The sequence below is a fragment of the Calypte anna genome, chromosome 12 (assembly GCF_003957555.1).
Source record: "Calypte anna isolate BGI_N300 chromosome 12, bCalAnn1_v1.p, whole genome shotgun sequence".
Taxonomy (NCBI): Eukaryota; Metazoa; Chordata; class Aves; order Apodiformes; family Trochilidae; genus Calypte; species Calypte anna.
The window spans coordinates 8,385,473-8,405,113 of record NC_044258.1 but is presented as its reverse complement, the minus strand read 5'-3'; the positions used below and the strand labels follow the sequence as shown (position 1 = coordinate 8,405,113).

Here is a 19,641-nt window from a genome sequence, read left to right as displayed (position 1 = left end):
CTAGAAACTGTCTGAATCAAGGGGGCACCCTCTGACTGGGTGCTCAGAGGATCTGGCAAAGGAGGTGGCCACAAACCAGCTTTTGAGTTCAGTGCAACCTTTATTTAATCAAGCCCAGCAGAAAATCTCCATTATCATACCTTACTACTCAGCTGTGGATATATTTTTAAGCTAACATACACATTACTATAGAAGAAAGCAGGAAACTCAGAACACTTGTATCCTACGAGTACACAAAAGTGTATTATGTCTACAAAGAATATACAATTTCCAAAGGGCTCTTAGGCCTGCTGGTGATGTTTACATAGAGAATTAGTATTGCCATTCTAGGTGTATTGGTAATATTTGCCTGAAAAAGATATGCCATCCCTTGGATTTTCTTCTTTCTTCGTGAAGTTCTATTTTCACTCTCTATCTAGTAGCACAAAGCTTGTTTTTCTACAAGTTGCTTTATTTTCAAAGATAATAGGTAGATGTTAAAGTTCCAGCTTTTTTTCCTAATATTACATGTGTGGCTCTATTTGCATTCTCTCAGCTCATGTTTTCTCAGATGCAGAAAATTATGTAATTAGTTGTGGGGTCTCATACCACCACTTCAGAGATGTTTCCCATTTAAATTAAAGGCCTGTTCTTCTACCCAATCAGTAATTGTCTAGATCTTTTAAGATCTCCTTCAGCTTGATTTAATTGTTAAACATTAATTTAGTGGGGAAAAGGCTTCAAAGGGGGGAAAAAAAAGAACTGCTGGAGGGGCAAAATATTAATAGGTGCTTAAAAGCAAAACAGTAATTCTTCCATTTCTAAGCTTGCAGCCCTTCAGGCCTAGCAGAAAAGAAACAATTGACTGTATTACAGGATTATATAGGTTTCATTGACTTAAAATGAACTGAAAGCAGCTGTAGGGAGATTTATCTCAAGTCTTTATTATTAGCCATATGAGGCAGAAAGGAAAACAATGTTTTGTTTGAATCAGAAAATAAAATTTTCAATGGTGGTTTAGAAAAGGTTAGATAAAGAGAACATTACTTTTCAATAGGGAAAAAGGTGAATAGAAAAATTCTGTTCTGCCAGCAATATATACCATATGAAAGATTTCAGCCAGCAGAAAAAGGAGCTATCTTATACTTGTAAGGTCTTTGTTTTCTTTCATTTCTCTTGGATAAGCTTTGAGTTAAGTACACTTGATATCTCTTTTACTTACTAATGACAGTAATACTTCAGTCCTTTGAATACTTCTACCATGCAAATTGAGATAAAGATCAAAAAAGTGTTGCCTTTTTACAAAGAAAATCCTTCTAATGTCTGCATCTCATTGAAAAATACATTGGTACAGGGTTCCCTCAAAGATTTCTGCCCTTCATTTTTAAAAGTTCTAATTAAGAAAAAAAGGGTTTTTTTGTAAAATGAAGAAGTTCAAGATGCAAAGTCAGATTTGGCTTTAAAAATCAAGAATACTTCCTTACTGTCAATTTTTAAAAAATATTTGGGATTAATTTCCCTAGTATAGACTTTTCTGAGAACCATGCTTGTCCTTAAAATACAGGTAACAGCTATTTTGTAAACTGTCTATGCTCAATTACTTTTGTAAATCACAATGTTGCTTTAATTCCAGTGCTAGGCTGAGAATGGGAACTGCTCACTCTCATACTTAGAGAAAAGTCTGCGGTTGTGCTACAGTATTGGGTGGTAAGGGGTCTGCACATATGCACATCAGCATGAGTAAAATCTGATGCCTGGTATCAGTAAGAGGATGGTAATGCTTCAGTTGTATTAGGATTTCCCATAAGAATATCTTATCTTCTGTAATTTACCTTTGTCCCAGGTGATTCCCTGCAGTCACATGTCTTTGGTGAGGCTGTTACTGGACAGATTCTGCAGTACACAGTAGACTTATTTTTTTTCCCTCTGGATTGTTCAAGTGAAGTGCCTTCACATAGATGTATCCACATTAGAATTCATGATGGTGCAGGATGGAATTATGTGATTCTGAATGCTCTATATTACTTTGGCACTGCAGCAGCAACAGTTCAGCAGAGCTAGTCATTTAGAGATATGGAAAAAAAATAATTATTTCTCTAGATGAAGCTGAAAAGCTGGAATGAAATTCTCTGTGATATTCAACAATGTTTTCTTAACCCATAGATCAGCTGCTCTGTAGTTCATTTCTGACTGGAGCAAAAAATGAACCATTCTGAGACAAGGAAGGACAACTTTGTGAAGCTACAAGTGGCAGCTAAAGCTCTCACCCACTTACCCATAAAATTCCTTCTTTAAAGGAAAGTCTACAAAGCGAGATGTGGCTGATTCTGTCTGCAGTGATATAACTTTTGTTGACATTTGTTGCATTCTGATACTTCATGTGCACAGAGTTTTTCCATGTCTAAATGTTGTCTTATACTTCCCATGTTCATATTTATGTACAATTTACAATTTCTCAATTTTTTCCAGTGGGGCAATGGCTTTTTGAAATGTTATAAGCAGTATCTTTTAGAACCTGAAGCACTGTCACCTTAATTATCAGTTCTGAGTTTAATGTATTTGTGAAAAAGACATTTCCGACTCACTGACACTCCTGAGGTCAGTATACCATTGAACTACCTATGTTTAGTCTTCCAATATTTTCTTATATCTTTCACCAAAGCATTATCTTTCTACTTCAGTGTAACAGCTATTGCAAAGCACAGTTCTAGAACTTTTGGATCCTAAGTTAGAGAAAAACTGAATACTTTTTGAAAGTAAAGCTTTTTTTTTTTTTTTTTTCAATTTTATCATCCAGAACTACTGTTCACTCCTGGGAAAGGTAAGCTATGGTTCAAGGTAAGCCTGATCAACCTGAATTCAGATAACACTCTATACATTTTTGAACATAAAATAATAGAAAATGTTGCAGTAGTACAGGAGAAAGCTTAGCATTTACATCCCACTTGGATCTGTAGGTTGTAAGGGACTTCTCCAGCTTTAGCAGCTTCTTTTTTTAGTTTTACAGTTGAGAAAATCTTGATATGGAGAGATTAAGCAACTTGCCCAAGGTCTCAAAAGGAGCCACTAACACAATTGAGCTCAACACTGAATTCCTGTCCTGTTGTTCACAACACTTAGATCACAGGCTGGGAAGGTGACAGTTGCTCTGGCAATCAGAGGAGTTTCTTCCTGGAATTTCACCCCAGCTTTGCTTCTCCAGCAAGAAATCCTGATCCTCTTTATCTCCTATAATTTCCAGTAGCTTCCTCCTCCCTTATGCTATCATCAGACCCTTATTATCAATGTTGCCTTCTAATGAGAAGTCCAGGTACCTGACACGGAGTGTAGGAAGTGGATGCTTTCATTCAGGTTGATGTGTTTCGTGCTCAAAAGAATTAACTCCTAATTGAAACTTCCAAAAGATAAGAGTTCAACAAGGGAATTTGATATATTTGCTGTAGACATGTTGTCAGACTTGCTAAACACCATCCCAACTACTAACAGGGGTGGGAAGTGGAAAGTGGATACAAGTGACCTGAAACACACCTGAATTGTTTGCACAACTACACACAGAATTACTTCATATGTGCAGGCATTTAGAGTGGTGTAATCCTGCGTCTGGCACTTTGAGTTATGTGTTCATCTCTTTATTGGCTTGGAAAAAACCAGAAAGATTGAACAAAATTAAACATTTCTAATGAGAAATTATATTTTATCCACGTATTCTCTAAAAGAAAACTAACTGGTATTTGTTGTGAATTCCCTCTTGTAAGTGACTTCCACTTATATGTGTATATAGGATGTACAGAATGTTCTGATTCCTTGGGCAATGTTCTCTGTTCAGAATCATAAGGGATATATTGTTGTGGTGTTAGTAATCAACAGGAGTTAGAATGATAGGAAGTTATCACACCTTCCAAGCGTTTCAGGACAGAATAAAATGTAATCTTTGAACCTCAGTGGCCACCTCCTACTCTTTTCCTGTCAGTCTTCATCTCCTGCAAAAGCATGAATTCACCCTTCAAAAGAACAGAAGTTTGGCTGAATCAGTGTGTAGCTTTCTGTATGAAATACAAGAGGGATTCTATGGAATTAGTGCAAAATAGCTCAAGTTCAGTAGCTCCTAATACTTTACATCATAATTGAAGTATTCCCATATTTCTGGTGTCTTACTAACTCCTATCTCCTCACTGCTCTCATTTTATTTTTCTCTTTTACCTCTCTTCTCTCTCTTTTTTTTTCTTTTTTCTTCTTTTTTCTTTTTTTCTCTTTTTCCTTTTCTTTTTTCTTTTTTCTTTTTTCCTTTTTTTTTTTTTTTCTTTTTAAGGAAAAGAAACCTTTTTTTTCCTTTTCTTAAGTTGGAAAGTTATTTGTTTCAGTAATACAGTATCATCACCTCCTTTTATGCTAACTTTATTTCAGACAAGCCAGATCACACTGCTGGCCGTTGTGATTTACTGCACACCAGCTTTGCAGAATATAGTGGAGCAGGACTGTATTCTTTTTGATGTGGTTAATCTCTGTTATACTTGTGCCTCTCCTGAAAACTGCACTGTGTCAGAGAGTCTTTTGTAGCCAATGGTGACAGGAAGATCAACAGAGAGAGGTTGCTCCATTAACCTCTGAAGTAATGAAGTTGCATTTCAGGCAGTCAACACTCACACTGCCAATTTATTATCATTTAAGAGGAAGTGAAACTACTTCAAGCCACTCTAGTGTCCACATTTTGATAAATACAGAGATTGCTAATGTTCTAATGCTAACTATCAGCCTTGAGGGGACCCCTAATGGCATAGGGTGCTGTGGCTGTGTGGTTCTTGCAAACTGATCAGTTTTCAGCACCACGAAAGCAGGCTAAGCCTATTTATTTCCATGCTAATTTAGCAGATATAGTTTTGCTGATAATGCAAGCTTCATCTGTCCCTATGAAAATCATGAAAGTGGATCAATAACTTGATAAACATTTTTTTGTAAAAGTTTAAGGGAATTGAATTCAGACCTCCAGATTTGCATCTGTTTAATTCTAATTTCCAAGGGGCTTCACATTTGTAAGGGGCTTACTTTCCATTTTAGAAATGGACATAACAAAAGTCTTGGGAACATCTGTAAACCCTCAATTTATTAAAATTTCACAGGATTGTCTGACCCTATAAGATTTTCATGACCAATAGTCAAATCCTGTGAGAACAGCTTTCTAAGGAAGCAATAACACTGGTCTCCCCCACCTCAGCAGTAAAACAGGCTTGTAAAAGAAAACACTGCAAAACTGGCATAACCATACCCCCATTCTTCCTGAGTTCTGCTCCTAGGCATGGTCTTTGGCACATATTTTTTTCCTGCTAAAGGTAGTGTAATTTACATGTCTGGCTTTCCATAAGTAGTGAAAACACTTTTTATGTATAAAAGTCCAGGTGGTTTCATAGCCATATCATACATTCCTTTTCTCCCGGGGTAACATAAATAGTTATTTATCCACAGTATTCCAGAGACACAGAATCGAGCTGGTCAGTTAAGTGCGTATGTTCTTGCTGATGCCTTTCTGGGTTTCTGATGTATTTGTATTTATGCTGTGGGCCAAATTTTGCCTGCAGATGGGTCTGTTTGCTTCCTGGGACTCTTTTGACATAGCTCCACTGAAATAATTTGAAAGACTTGTCTACTGTGGGCTTTGGATGGGTCTTTTAAGTGTCTTTCATCTGTGAAGAGAAAGCACTCAGCAAAGCAGGAGGAATGTTACCTGCATTTTATAAAAGGATATTGTTTATGAACAAGATATTCAGCCATGGCCTCATGCCTCTTGTGCAAGATGACTGCTTTCTAGCCTCTCCTTCAATAGTCTGAACACTCTTTCTCTCCCTCTGAGCCTTACAAATTCTTGTTGTACAGCAGAGTCTCTCGCTTTCTCCCTTTGTCTTGCCTCTCCAGTAGGAAAGTGGCTGCATCTCCTTGCTTGGGCTGTTCTTTCATGAGAAATGTCTGCTGGGCTATGGAGACAGTGGCTGATGGTGCAAAGCTCTGCCATGGGTGGGAGTAATGGCTGTGACCTGTAAAATTTCTCACCACTTGCTCTGTATAGGTAGGCAGCATCCTGAGGTCTCTATCAGTGGGTTTATGCAGTGCACTGCTCTGCTGTTTGTCAGGGTTTGTTACAGAGCTGGTGCCAGAATGAGGACCACGAGCATCTCCCACGGATGCCCCAAAGCTGCACTGAGAAGTGCAGCCTGCAGAGCTTAATGTATATTCTCCAACTCCCTCTCTCCCTGCCATTGTGATCAATTTTTCCATGTACTGAGGAAACAGGCAGCTCCAAACTCTCCCTTTTGTTTTCAGGCAGACAGGTCAGGAAAGGGCCCCCTACCAGGTTAGAGCACAAGGCTGTGGTTGGGGTACCTGACTCTACAGGCAGTGCCCAGCTTTGTCAGCTGCTCTCAGCTGGGGCTGGATCAGAGCTCTGCTCCCAGCTGTGCCCAGCTGATGGGCCAGGGAGGACACAGCCCACTGCTGCTGGAGAAGCTCTGCTGGGCAGGAGCACTCCACAGCATTCCCAGGAAAATGTTTTGAATTTTGGGGAAACAGGCTAAGGAATCTCTGCCACCTGCCCAGTGGCTGCAGAGCCCTCAGAAGGCCTCTGTGTTCTGGATGCTGCCCTCAGAGTTTCTGCAAGGGAAGTCACAGAGGAATTGCAAAAGCTGTCAAGAAATCTGTAGCAATGCTAAAATCAGAGAAACATGGGCAAGCCTCTGTGGGCCAGTACTATTTCAACACTCTTTGCCCTCTCAACCCCTTGCTTACTCAATTTTAGTAGCATTCATAAAGCAAACAAAACACACAGTGTGTGTATGTGCCCAGGGGAAGAGAGCTGGGATAGGTTTGGTGTGGCATTGCAAAAAGATTTTGTTGGCATCTTTATCAGCTTTTCAGGTAGAGAAGATGTTTTCATTTGGCACAAAACTAATTTGCATTTTATATGCTTTTGAAAAGGTGAGATGTGATTAGGCAATACTGAGTTATAAGTTGCAAATCTACAATTTGTTGCTGGTTTGTGACTGTAGTCTTTTTATGTGATTTAAATATACAGTTCACTAAGCTTCTTCCTTTCTGTGTTTAGCCAAAGCAAACTGTTACAGAATGTGAAATACATTATTTTATTGGCACTGACTCACAAAGGAGTCAGTGAACTTTTTTGCACTTACAACTAAAATTGGATTCTAGCTTTCAAAAATTTATGACAATTGCTCCTTCTTGCTGGCTTGAATGTTGACCTATAATTAATTTAGAATTTCTTCTTGAGATTTCCTGTCTAGGTTTGTACCTGTCACAAAAATATCCTTGGAAGTTTATCTAACAGCTGGAACACCACGAGAGTCGATTGAAATTTAGCAGAGATTTACTGGGGCCAACAGGAAGTGCTCAGAGCAGGATGGCATAAATATGCAGAGAGAGCCCTTTTATTTCAGCTGTTTTAAAGGGTCCCTGTACAGGCTGATAATGGCATAATCCTGAAAAATGCTGACAGTGTGTCAGCCAGCAACACCAGCACAGAAAAGGATTCCACAAGCATGGATTGGCACTTTGTTGAATTATGCACAGAATAGAAATGTATCTGTTGCCTTTCCTCAATCCCAGCTGTCCTGCAGGTTTCAGCTCATTCTTTTGAGAAACCAGATATATATAATGGGAATTTCCCATGAAACGGGTTTGAAATCTATTTTGTTCCTCTGCAGGATTGGAGGGATTCTGAAAAGTCAAAATCTAGGTTGCAGTGCCTTGAGGTACTGGGCAGTAAAAGGGCAGATGAATTTTCCATTAGATAAATGTCAAATGAAGCATATGGGAGAAAAGCAACCCTAACACTGCATACCAAATGTCAGGGTATAAATTAGTTGTTACTCTTCAGGATGGAGTTGGAATTTTTGTGCATAATCCTCCAAAAACTTAGCTTTATTTGCAGCAGTAATCAAAAAGGCAAATAATATTATAAATACTTAGGCAAGAATTCCTAAAGCTACTTTTAACCCCTGCCCATGGTCAAGGTTTACCCAGATCTTTGCTATTTTACACATTTCTGGTAAGCCCTTGAGAGAGAATAGAGAGTCCAGGAGAAGCTAGAAAAAAGGATGATGGGGATGACAGATTTAAAATTGTTTCTACATTAAGAGTGGATATTATTCTAGAATTCTATACTATAATTCTTCAGTTTGGAAAAGACGTAGAAATATGAAACATGTCTGAAGGGTGTGAATATGGAATTATTGATAAATTTTCCTGCAATATGAACATTTAGTGAAAAGAGCAGGCAGTGGATTCTAGATATAATACAAGCAGTACTTACTCAAATGTCCTGTAAGTGTTGCCCAGGCTGGCTGTGCCAACTGCAGACACCACAAGTATAAATAAAATTGGAACAGTGCTAAATGGCTTGTGAATGGTTTGTATTACACGGATGATCCTCCTCCTCCTTTTTTATGTCCTATGCTTGTGATCTCATAGCTTGCATGAGAAAAATTATTGGGGTTTTGTTGGTTTTCACAGGATTGGTAGTTGATGGGCTCTGTTAAAAGCTATTCCTGGCTTCATCAATTGTTTTTGATTATCAAACATTTGATAAATTAGCTAGGGCATACACTACACATGGTTTGTCCACAAGCAAAAGTAGCTTAGAAAAATTAATTAAAAGTTTTTTTGATTTAATCTATGGAAATGTTTGTAAAAGCAAGTATTTTCTCATTTTAAAAATGCAGTGAAACCATGTTCTTTGACCTAATCCTCACATCTTATATTCCAGCCCTCATAATACAGTAGGCTGAATCCAAATATGAAATCATGGTCCAGCTGTGCTTTTTTGCTGAATTTTCCATGTCTTTATATAGGAGAGGCCACTTTGCCTCAAATCCATATAATGTCTATAAATGTGAATGTAGAGGTGTATGCAGCAGTGGTGACCCATATTATATCAGAGAGATATCAGAAAATAAGGCAAGAAATGCAAATCTGAGGATATAATAATTCCAGAATTCCAAAATAATTCCAGAAGATTAGAATTAAATGGGCTTTAAAATTATAGTTAGAATATAATGCCTGAAAAATTAGGATGTGTGGTCAAATTTGGTTTTCTCTTCTTGAATTAGAGAGTCCAGTAAGAACAGTATTTCTGGAAAGTAGTCCTGAAACTCTCTTTTCTTTCTTGTAATTGAGTTGCTTAGTGGAAAAGATTTTTTTAAGTACCAGTTGTGTTGCTACTCCTTCAGCTGGACTGAAAGGGGAAAGAAAATGGGCACAGGGAAATAGGTGTTCTCTAGAAAAAAATACTATTTAGCAAGTTGTGATTAATGATGGATTGTAGTGATTATTTTTGCTCATAAATTTACTTGTCTGGTATCGCTAAACACGGTGTAGTTGCAATGCATCAATTTTTTATAAATGCATCAAGTGGAAAATTTTGTAATGTTATTTCATAACAAAGCTCATATATATAGTTTATATGCTTACCTGTGATTTGACACTTGCATGGAAGGCCTGAGTGTCTTCTTTGGAAATCATGCAATCTAAGCCTCTGATCTGGGTAACTCTTACATACATGCATACTCTTGAGTTCATAAATGTTTAAAAATAAGGTGTTTGAAGATTATGGGGAGCAAGATTTCACTTAGATAAGTAGTTTCTTGCTATTTTATTTGCAATTTTTTTTTATGATGCAAAAATCATTATTATTGATATGCTGATAAGTAGGTCTTTGATCTGCACTGCATACTATATGCATGCCCTTAGTAAAAGGACAGCCTGTAAGTTCCTTTTCAGGATAGAATCTTAAGTGTTGTCTTAACGTTAGGTGCACATTTAAGTCTCACTTAGACTAAAATTAAAACAAATATGCTTACCAGAACTGGTCCCTAAGTCTTCCCTATCATGCACTGAGAAATGCGTAGGCGGACCCATAATTGTGGAGAAGCTCATAATATTGGGGCCTAAAGTATAGAAATTATTGCATAATTAGACCACACAAGTTAGATTTCAAAATGCTGCGTGTTGTTTGGATGGGTATTTAAAAAATAAGTAGCTGTCAAGCATGTATGGTCATGTTCACACTGCCACACACAGTCATTGTAATGCTTGAGCAGTTCAAGTTTTAAGTGAATCCAGAATTGGTCTTACTTCAAATAGACCAAACCTACTGCTACTTTCCTTAGTTGTATCTCTTTCTTCTTGACATGAAAAGATGCAAATGTAAATATCACAAGTAACATTTTTAAGTGGGTTCATATCATGAATGGTTTAAAACAAACAAACAAAAATATGAGGATCATTTGAAGTGAAGAAGGTGGAAGTATCTCTCATGTACTGTAAAACAGGCTTTTGGTATATAACAAAATTGTCCTTTGGCATATTGATTTCTTTTATATTAGTACCTCACAATGCCCTCCACAGCACAATTAGTATTTAAATATAACTAACTGGATAACTTTGAGGAGTACAGAACTAACTCATGAAATGGCATGTTAAGAGTTTACCTAAATTATGAAGTAGAGATAGGAACATATACAGCTGTTGTACAAATATTCAGATCCACAGAGCAATACACTGAAGCTTATTATTTCATTCTCAACTCTAGAAACTAAGGTGATTGGAAAAGAAGACACAAGCCATTAGATGCATTTTTATTAGTTTTCTTATTATTATTTGGTTAAGAAAAAGATAATCCCAGCAAACTTCTGCCAGTTTGCTGGAGTCATCTGCCCTAAGGACACCATGTTATGCCCAGCACTTCCAAGAAGTCTTATCCTTCCTCTCTGGCCAAGAATCCAGCCTTTTCCTGAGGGAAGAAATAGGCCCATACATGAAGTACCTCAAACCTGCACTCATCCCTCACAACCTCTCTTCCTCCCTGCTCCATCCAGCCTTCGGGTACTTCAAAAGAAGTACAGTCCTTGTATGCCTGCTCATTGGCTGAAGTGCTTTTGGATTAAACTTCCTCACCAACCACCAAATTTATTAGTATTTACTCTGGTACAACATGTAGTAACCAGTATGCTTCTCACAACAGACTGTGGTGACAGCCACAGTAACTAGAGTTATCCAAGCACAACAGCCAGCCAATTTTAGCTATTAAATATTGACTAACTCTGGTAGGATGCATGAGCTGAAAACCAAGTCATAGTCCCTACAACCAGACAAGTATGTATGAAATTTTAGGAATTCCCTTCTTGTCCCAAACTATCAGCAAATCTAAAAAAGATGAAAAATAAGTCCTACAAATTTTAGAAATTCCCCTCATCCAGAGAAAATCCACAGCTATGACCTTGCTCTGCTCAGGCAAGCACCTAAGCACTAGGAAGAAAAACTTCTTCATCACTGGTGGCCAGAGAAGGATCGTGCTTTGCCTTTGACATTTTTTTTTTCCCTCCACAAGGAGCAGTCATTTCTGGGGATCAGCAAGTCAGAGCTCTCTGAGCCCTCGGCAGTGCTGCCAGCAGCTGGGAGCTGGGTGCTCCCAAAGGGTGACAACACCAGAGCGAAAACTATTACCTCACTTATGAAGAAACAAGGGAGGGCACCAGGGAAATGCCTGTGGACAGAAAGAACGTAAGATTGCCAATCCCTTCCCTCCTTTAGCTGTGACCTGTCCTGATCATTCTCCCTCCTACGTAAACTGTAGCTCATTTGGCAATGAGGGCAGTGGCAACACGTAACAGGCTTGAGAGGGAGACAAATGCTGCAGCTACACAAGTGTTCAGACACCTCATCCTTTGCTCTGTCTCTACAGACTGGTAACTGCAGGCAGTGAGGAATCTGCAGGGATTTGCAAAACATGAGGCTACAAATACAGTTTTGAAAGGGAAAGAGAAACTTCAGAGCTCTGGGACCACAAGGGTCCTCATGCACATGTAATAGAAACCTTGCAATGCTCTCTGAAAAAAGTGTAGTCCTCGGGGAGACAGGAAGGAGGAGTCTTCTGATCTGTATCTCATATTTGGGTTTATAATTGAAACCTCCACCTCAGTTATATCAGCAGTATCTCCTTTCAGTAATCATTAATCTTTTTTTGTCCATTTCGCTATCCGGTTTTAAAAATCTGAAGTAATTATTTGTTTTATCTTAAAAAAAAAGAAGAAAAAAAAAAAAGGTAAGTGTTGATTTAAATAAGTGGATGCTCATAAGAGAAACCTATCCCAACTGAGATTTTAGTGGGTTTATGTTTTCTGTTTTCATTTTGCAATGACTTTCTAGAAACAAAGATTCTTCAGTGAGAAGTTTCTCTCTTAAGAGAAAACAGCATCTTGAGGTTTCTTTTTTTTTTTTTCAAATTAAATGAAATGTACAGTAAGTTGCAATTAAATTTCAGTTAACAAAATGCAAAAATACACCCAACCTCCATATGCCAAAAATAAATAGTTTGAAAAGTAATTTCACATCCCTGACAATGATGACTGTGTTTATGACATATTTCTGGTGCCATATTCTGCTCTCCTATCACTGCCAGCTTACGTCCAGTAGTTAGAAATAAAACAGAAACACATTGAACTTGCTGAACTAGCTGTTGCCACACTGCAGCTCTAATGGGCTTAGTGACCACAACCTACAGGGGCCAGAACGTGTCAACAGCAAAAGGGCCAACCTCAATCACTGTCTGTGCTTTTACAAAGTTGTTACATGTTTAATTCTTTGCAGCTTGGTTCTCCTGCTGTTTTGGCTGCTCAAAACCAAGGCTCATATATAGCAGAAGCCTTCTCTACCTCATATAATGCCACAAAGGTCCCAGCAGGAGACCTTTCAGTGGAGCAGACAAGCCACAGGCTAGGGCAAACAGGGCATCACAACTTCCTAATAAGATGACTTATTAGACTGGGGGCTTGACACAGCTTTTATTTAACCACTTCTTTTCCCAGCCCCCAGAAACACGAGCTGTCTGTCTGCTTGTAGCACAGCAAGCCGTGTGTGGATTTGCAGCAGGCACTGCCACGTGTGTTGAGTCCAGTCTGTAAGAACAGCGTGGCTTCTGATGCCATCATCATCATCAAATAATGCAATAATTTTGCCCTTAATACCAGTTTTCCAGTGACACGATTTTTTTATCATATTAAATGAATGCTTTCCCACTGGGTTGGTCACTGCCTATTCAGGACTTCGAGTGGGCTTGGGAGGGCAGGCAGTGAATGGGTTAAAGGAGTGCAAAGGCAGGATCAGTTTCCTGCCTGCACTTGCAATGGCCTAAGGCAGTGCCTGCTGTTCAGGAGTTAGAGAGAGCCTTGCCTTGTCCCAGGTGGCAGACAGGCAAACCATGTTATTAAGAAGCAGAGATCGCAAAACCTTGATCTTCAAAAAAGGCCCCTAATTAGTCCCTCGCATGAGAGTAAATGGCATTCCACATCAGCAAGGATGAAAAAAGGCTCCTTCAAATTTCATTAAGTAATCTCTGCTATTGACGCTTTTAGGATCACATTGGGAACTCTTGTTTGAGCCACTTTACCCAAGAACTCTTCTTAACTTGTTGCTTCTGTTTGATTTAACTGAAAAAAACAAACAACACAAAAAAAACCCCCAACAAATAAAGAATCCATAGAGGTCTCACATGCTGCATCTTAAGGAAGTCATAAATGTCTTGACAAAGAGCCCCATGCCTGGTGCTGCTGAGTCACTGCTGCCTCTGTGAGCTGCTCTCAGGTTCTCTGGTTGATGGAAATTCTTCCATCATCTTGAATATGTCAGCTCAGCCCACCAAAGAGTGCCTGTCTGAAGCCATCCTTAGCATTTCCCATAACCCTCTTTTTAATTCAGTGTGAAAGTGAGAGATTGAACAATGTGTGCTGAGTTTTCTCATATTTCTGAAGAGCTTTGATTTGGACTGAAATTATTTTCTGAAAAGAAAAAGTTTCCTTAAAAAAAAAAAAGGCTGTCTTTCAATTCATGTACTATTAGTCTAATTTTGATTTATATACATTCCCAGTGGAGAAGGCATCCTTGTCCTAATAGTCTCAAGGGTCATAAACTTAATCTAATTTTATCATATAATTGTACAGTAGTTTTCAAGGACACTTACTCTCTAGAAGGCTTGAATCTATTTGATTTTATTCATCCCAATGGTATGTGCTTTTTTTCCTAACTCAGATTAACAGTTATGGTGCTGTACCAATATAAAAAGTTCATCACACTCATGCAGCAATTCTACTACCAGCTGCAGATCCTTCTGAAGTTTACTGTATAATGAATTTAAAACATAAATAGCAACAAATGGAATAAATAATTTCTTTGCCAGAACTGGAACAAAGTTCATTTTGGCTTTATAAATAACTTTTTAATACTGATTTTTAAAAAATGTTTCAATATTTAATTAAATCACATCATTTCTGGGTTTTTCTTTTAAAATATATTTTACTCATATATTTACCATTCTTAAGCTTCACTGTAATTATAAACCATAGGAAAAGCTAGAAGAAAAAATGTTCTACTTTTACAATGTATCTAAAAAGATACATTTTCTAGCCTGGAAGAAATATACCTCAGAATTGCTTAACCAAAATGAAGGGTTATCATTATCAGGGTTATTTCACATTATTACAAAAAGAAGATTTATTATTAGGATTTTGTAAACTAGTTTTCAGCTATTTATTTTCTGTAAGGATTAAGAGGAGAGCAGGAGGCTTTTGTCTTGCTCTACCTGACTGTTGTCAGACAGTTGCAGATCTCCCAGGTAACATTTCCTTAAGTGGAGTTTTTAAGAATGACTAAAATTTGTTCTCCTCCAAGCAGGGTGTTTGCTTTCTGTGTTCAGTGTTCTCTAGATAATGTGCAGTGCTGCACTTACGGTTTGAATCAAGAAACTTCCTTTAGCATTACTTGAACCTGTGGGCTTTATTGATTTGAGACCTAAGAAATTGTATGCTAAAATCTTGGTTATTTTAACTAGTTCTAAACAAACAAACAAAAAAAAGACTAACATCAGTTTTGACAACAAACAAAACCAGTTTTTGTTCTATCAGTTATGTTTAAAAGATTCCAATTTCAAACCAAACACAACTTGTGGTTATTCTGTCAGATATTTATATAGCCACTGGGGCGCCATAGTTATGCACCGCATACATCATTGTATTTTTAAAATGTACTTAATGAACATTTTTTCTTTTCTGGTAACTACTTCATTGCCTTAAATGAATGCATTCCAATAGAATTTGTAACAAATGAGCACTTTGTGTTTGCATTAATGCCAAACACGTTTAACAAATTTTTAACAAGGAACACTGGCAAAAAGCCAAACTCCTAGAGGGACACTGAAGGAATGCTATAAATTTAAACTAGATTTTACCTTTTCACTCAGTTCAACAAGTGTCTTAGGTGTCTTTAGCATCTTGGCATTGAAAGTTTTCTGTGTAGGTTGGATAGAACTTCATGTCTTAATTATTTCTCTTCTTTCCCCTCCTCACTAGAGATTTTCACATTGATATAACAGGCTTTAACAGGTTACTGTATTCTTTAGAAAGCAAGAGGTGGGTTTTCATTCTTTCCATGAAAGTTAGGCCAGGAGGAAGTAGCAAAAACAGATTTATTGTTGGGACTGTAATGACAGAAGTTAAAATAGTACATGTCATGCCATTTTCATATCCTGTTTTAAGGGAACTATATAGTGGCGAGCACTCCAGCAGATCTGTGCTACCTAATATTGTTTCTTGTGCTGAGTTGCAAATATCTGGACTGTGATCATATTTGCAACTCCACTTCAGGGGCAGAGGAAAAGCAGCCCACAGTGCTCCCACTAGTCTGAGCTCTGGGCTCACACAGAAGCCACAAACAGATTTTTGGCAGAATCAAACATCTGGGGGGATTCTGCAGTTGCTAAGTTCTGCCCGCATGGTACATGTCACTGCAGACCTTGGGAATCACCTAGGCTGTAATACATGTTAGTACTGAGGGCTACAAGTAGCCCCATGAACTGTGTGCTTGCTCTTTACTTGTAACTTAGCATATTATTTTAATTTTTACTATGTTATTTCAGTTTTAATCAAATGCAGGAATTGAAAAATAATAACACAGCACCCATCCAAGACTGTTAAGGCACATTGCAAACATTAAGGTTGTTCCTGTGAGGAGCTTGATGTTATCCCTGCTACAGCAAAGAGCAAGCTGGGCACAGAAAAATTATGTGACTTTCCTTAGTCACACAATAGGCTAGTGGCAGGGACTGAATTCAGAATAATACCATGCCAGGACTTTGTCCTTAGTTAATTGAGTCATTCTTCTCATTGTTTTGCACAGACAAAAGTAAAAATTAAGATTGCATTTTTTTTTTCTTCATGTCATTTCGATCTGATTGTTGCAAGAGGCACAGATGAGATCCAGAAGGTCACTTGACAAAGACTTGATGAGTTATAGCCCTGTTTTATAAATACTACTTTTCAGTCTAGTTACTTTTTTCCAGAAAATTAATTTTTTTTTTTTTTTTTTTTTTTTTGTACTCTGATTGCAGTAGTGATGAATGAGTCTAGAGAAGGAAATTGAGGAATTCATCCTGACAGCTTTTTAAAAGATGTCGCATTATAATGCAGATGCCTTGTCGTAGATTAAGGAGCAGAAATAGCCCTGACGGGTTCTCATTAATGATATCCTTCTCTTCTAGCATTCAGCCAGATACCAATTCCTCGCAATAAAGTGGCTATTCCCTCTCTTTCTGCCTCACTAATTACCGTATCAGTTGTTGGCCTTTTATGTAGGTACCATGTGTAACAGGTTAGGAGAGGGCAATTTAAGCCTATGTGAATGGGTATCTGTTTTTGTATCTGGGTGCTTGTTGCAAACATTTGGAAAGCATATGGAGCATAATGGACATTAACCCAGATGTCAAAAATAGCCTGCATTTTACTACTGTTATTAAACAGTTTCCCCTTTAACCCCTTTGTGTTTACCCACCCTCTCCAGCTTGTTTCTGCAAATCACTGCTGAGAGGAAAGGATTGGAGCTAAAAGTAGTAATCAGGCAGGTGTCTTTATCCAAAGGAAAAACAATCTGAAGAAATGTTTGTGGGCTACTACACTTTTATATCTTCACATCCTTCTGCTGTTTTCATTGAGTGGTATCTAATGGATTGTCAGAGTGCAAAACTCACAAGACATTCACTTCAGCTGGAGTGCTGCTGAAGCTCAGGCCCAATCTGTGTTACCCAGTTTTATTTCTGGTTTAGAGGTTCAATGACCTATACCTACTACAGCACTGAAGAAACAAATGTGAATTAAATTTACCCGACCTCAGCTGGTATTTGACAGCAATATCCTTTTATATAGATATTTATTTTTTTACTTACTGGAAAAATACTTTGCATTTCCTACCTGTGGCGAACAAGTTTTTGTTATGATTCCAACATATCTATGGTTTCCTGATGAATGGGTGGGTTGATTAAGTGGGTGAGATTTGGTCAGGGGTTTCATTCTGTATTAAAGCCCCAATGCAAATTTGGGGAGTAAGCTTGACAGTGATTGCATCTGGTAAGTTTTTGCTGTTCCTCAGATTGGACACTTTATACTGGGCTCTAATTTTTGGAGCATAAATGAGTGTCAATTGTAAAGGAATTTCAGCTTGTAAAATAAGAAGTATATTGAAGATTTGCTGTGATTATGTTTTAGTGAATGTGTTAAAAAAGAATAGACGTTTTTGTTCTATGGTTTCTGGAACACCTCTCCTTGTTAATTTGTCTGGGTGCTTCCTAGGCCCATGTATCTCTTCGAATGATGATTAAGGAATAGTTGGCACACTAAAGAATGGGAGCTATGCACAGTTCATGAAACGTAATGCATGCTCTGACTTACAGTTTTCATAAAAAGTTTGCAAAGATTTTATGTGCCAGAACTAGTAACATGATCTGCTTTAGGAACTCCCTGGCTTTCCAGCTCTGCAGAAGTAATTTTTTCTCCATTCAAAGGCCAGATCCAAAACCTGTTAAAATCAGTGGGAACCTTTCCACTTTTCAGTGGGCTTTGGATTAGTCCCTAAGTGTTTTAACCAGAAGAATTGTACCAGCTTCCCATTGGAATAGTGGAAGTATTCATCTAAGTTTGTATTATATTGTATGTACTTGCCATAAAGGCATAAAAATAGGGATTTAAAATCATTTGCATGTTTATTCTGTAAAGTGTTTCACTTTACTCACAGACTAATTGCTCTGATAAATACTAGATATATCCTAGAATTTGGAGAGGCATTTTGACCAGCTAGATCAATTTACAAAACAACAACTTTTCAGCTGTATACACCAGTGTAACCATTCTATGGCAATTTCTTTTTCAAAAAATTGGATGTTTATGAAACTTTTAAGATTATATAAATGCAAGGGCAGTAATGGAGAATCCCATACATAACACATTACCACTTTTCCAGAAACAAAGTCAGTGGAAAAATGAGCAACTGCCCCATAAAGGAAGCATTTAATTCCTCCCCCCCATCTGATATACAGATAATGTATATGAAATTAATTCACTGCTCTCTGTTCAAGAATACCATGCCATTTGCTCACAGCATAACTTGTAACAATAAAAATCATTCAGGCCTCACCCTTTCTTCACTCACAATCAGACACAGAGCCTCCTCCAAAGCCTGAAGAGAGAAGGAAGGATGCCCTCCCCTCCACTACTGGCTCAGGCTTATACCCATTCCCATGTGTCATTCTCTGGATTTTAATGGTGCCAGCCAAGCCATGAAGAGCAACAGTCATTAATTAGTGACTGCATGGCTGAAAAACATAACAGGTTATTGTATATTTGAACTTTTATCAATCTGAAGTTTTGTATCCATCAAGCCTTTCTCCACTGTTCTGTAAAGTAAAGTGGACTTTAAGTGCTTAATATATAACTATAAAAAGATGCTCTCCATACCTTTAGTTTTGAGGAGTTACTAGAGGTACTTCAGAATCTCACCTGCTATGGAACTGAGTGGAAATAAATGGAGAATTCCTTTGGTTTCTAAATAAACGTATTTAGTTTTATTAACAGCATTTCCACCTCAAGGCGACTGTGCTTATAGATAAGATCAGAAAGCTCACCATTTCCACAATCAGAAGCACAACAGAATTTCATATCTTTGGAATTTACAATCTTTCCCATTTAGAGGAAATCTTGTCATACAAATCAGCTGTAAAACCAATTGCCACTCTATGAACATAAGTGGCTCCAAATCAAATTCAAATCCTTACTTAATCCTTAGTCCCTAGAAAAGCAATTTATCCATTGATGCCTATGAGAAGATTGATTAGATGAGAACTAGGAAGTTTTTAATGCTTCAATCATGTTACTAATTGGATTATTTTGTTTCCTTTTTCCAGTTGTCAGAGGAACTAGTGAAAGAGGAAGAAAACAATGTAGCCCTGGAAGGTAAGGATGATAATCTATTGCATTGGATCTCCAAACATGTCCATGATATCCTGAGAAGATCACAGATGCAGAAAATGAATGCAAAGGTCGACATCTAATGAAATGCTGCATTTATTGGCATTTTCTCCATTATTTCTTCTAGTCTACTATGAAATTAGATACTTTGGAAAAACAATGAAGGAGCCTAGCAGAAATTTTAAGAGCTTCATTTCTGTCTGCAGTGGGTCTTGTAAGTTATTCTATTTTCACTAAGAAGCCATCAGTTCAGAATACTATTGTTTAATGAAGTTCAGTTAAACAGGTTATTTAACTAATTTTTGGTAAATTTATATTG

At 37.7% G+C, this 19,641-nt stretch overlaps 1 protein-coding gene across 1 annotated transcript in view; it reads left to right on the top strand.

The window, feature by feature from the left end:
• The window catches only part of ERC2 (ELKS/RAB6-interacting/CAST family member 2), a 409,582-nt gene extending 390,177 nt beyond the window's left edge, over window positions 1-19,405 (top strand). The window contains exon 21 of the mRNA XM_030458648.1: window positions 19,259-19,405. Coding sequence (XP_030314508.1) covers window positions 19,259-19,405 — 147 coding nt within the window. The remainder of the gene's footprint in view (window positions 1-19,258) is intronic.
• The last annotated feature ends 236 nt before the right edge of the window (window positions 19,406-19,641 follow it).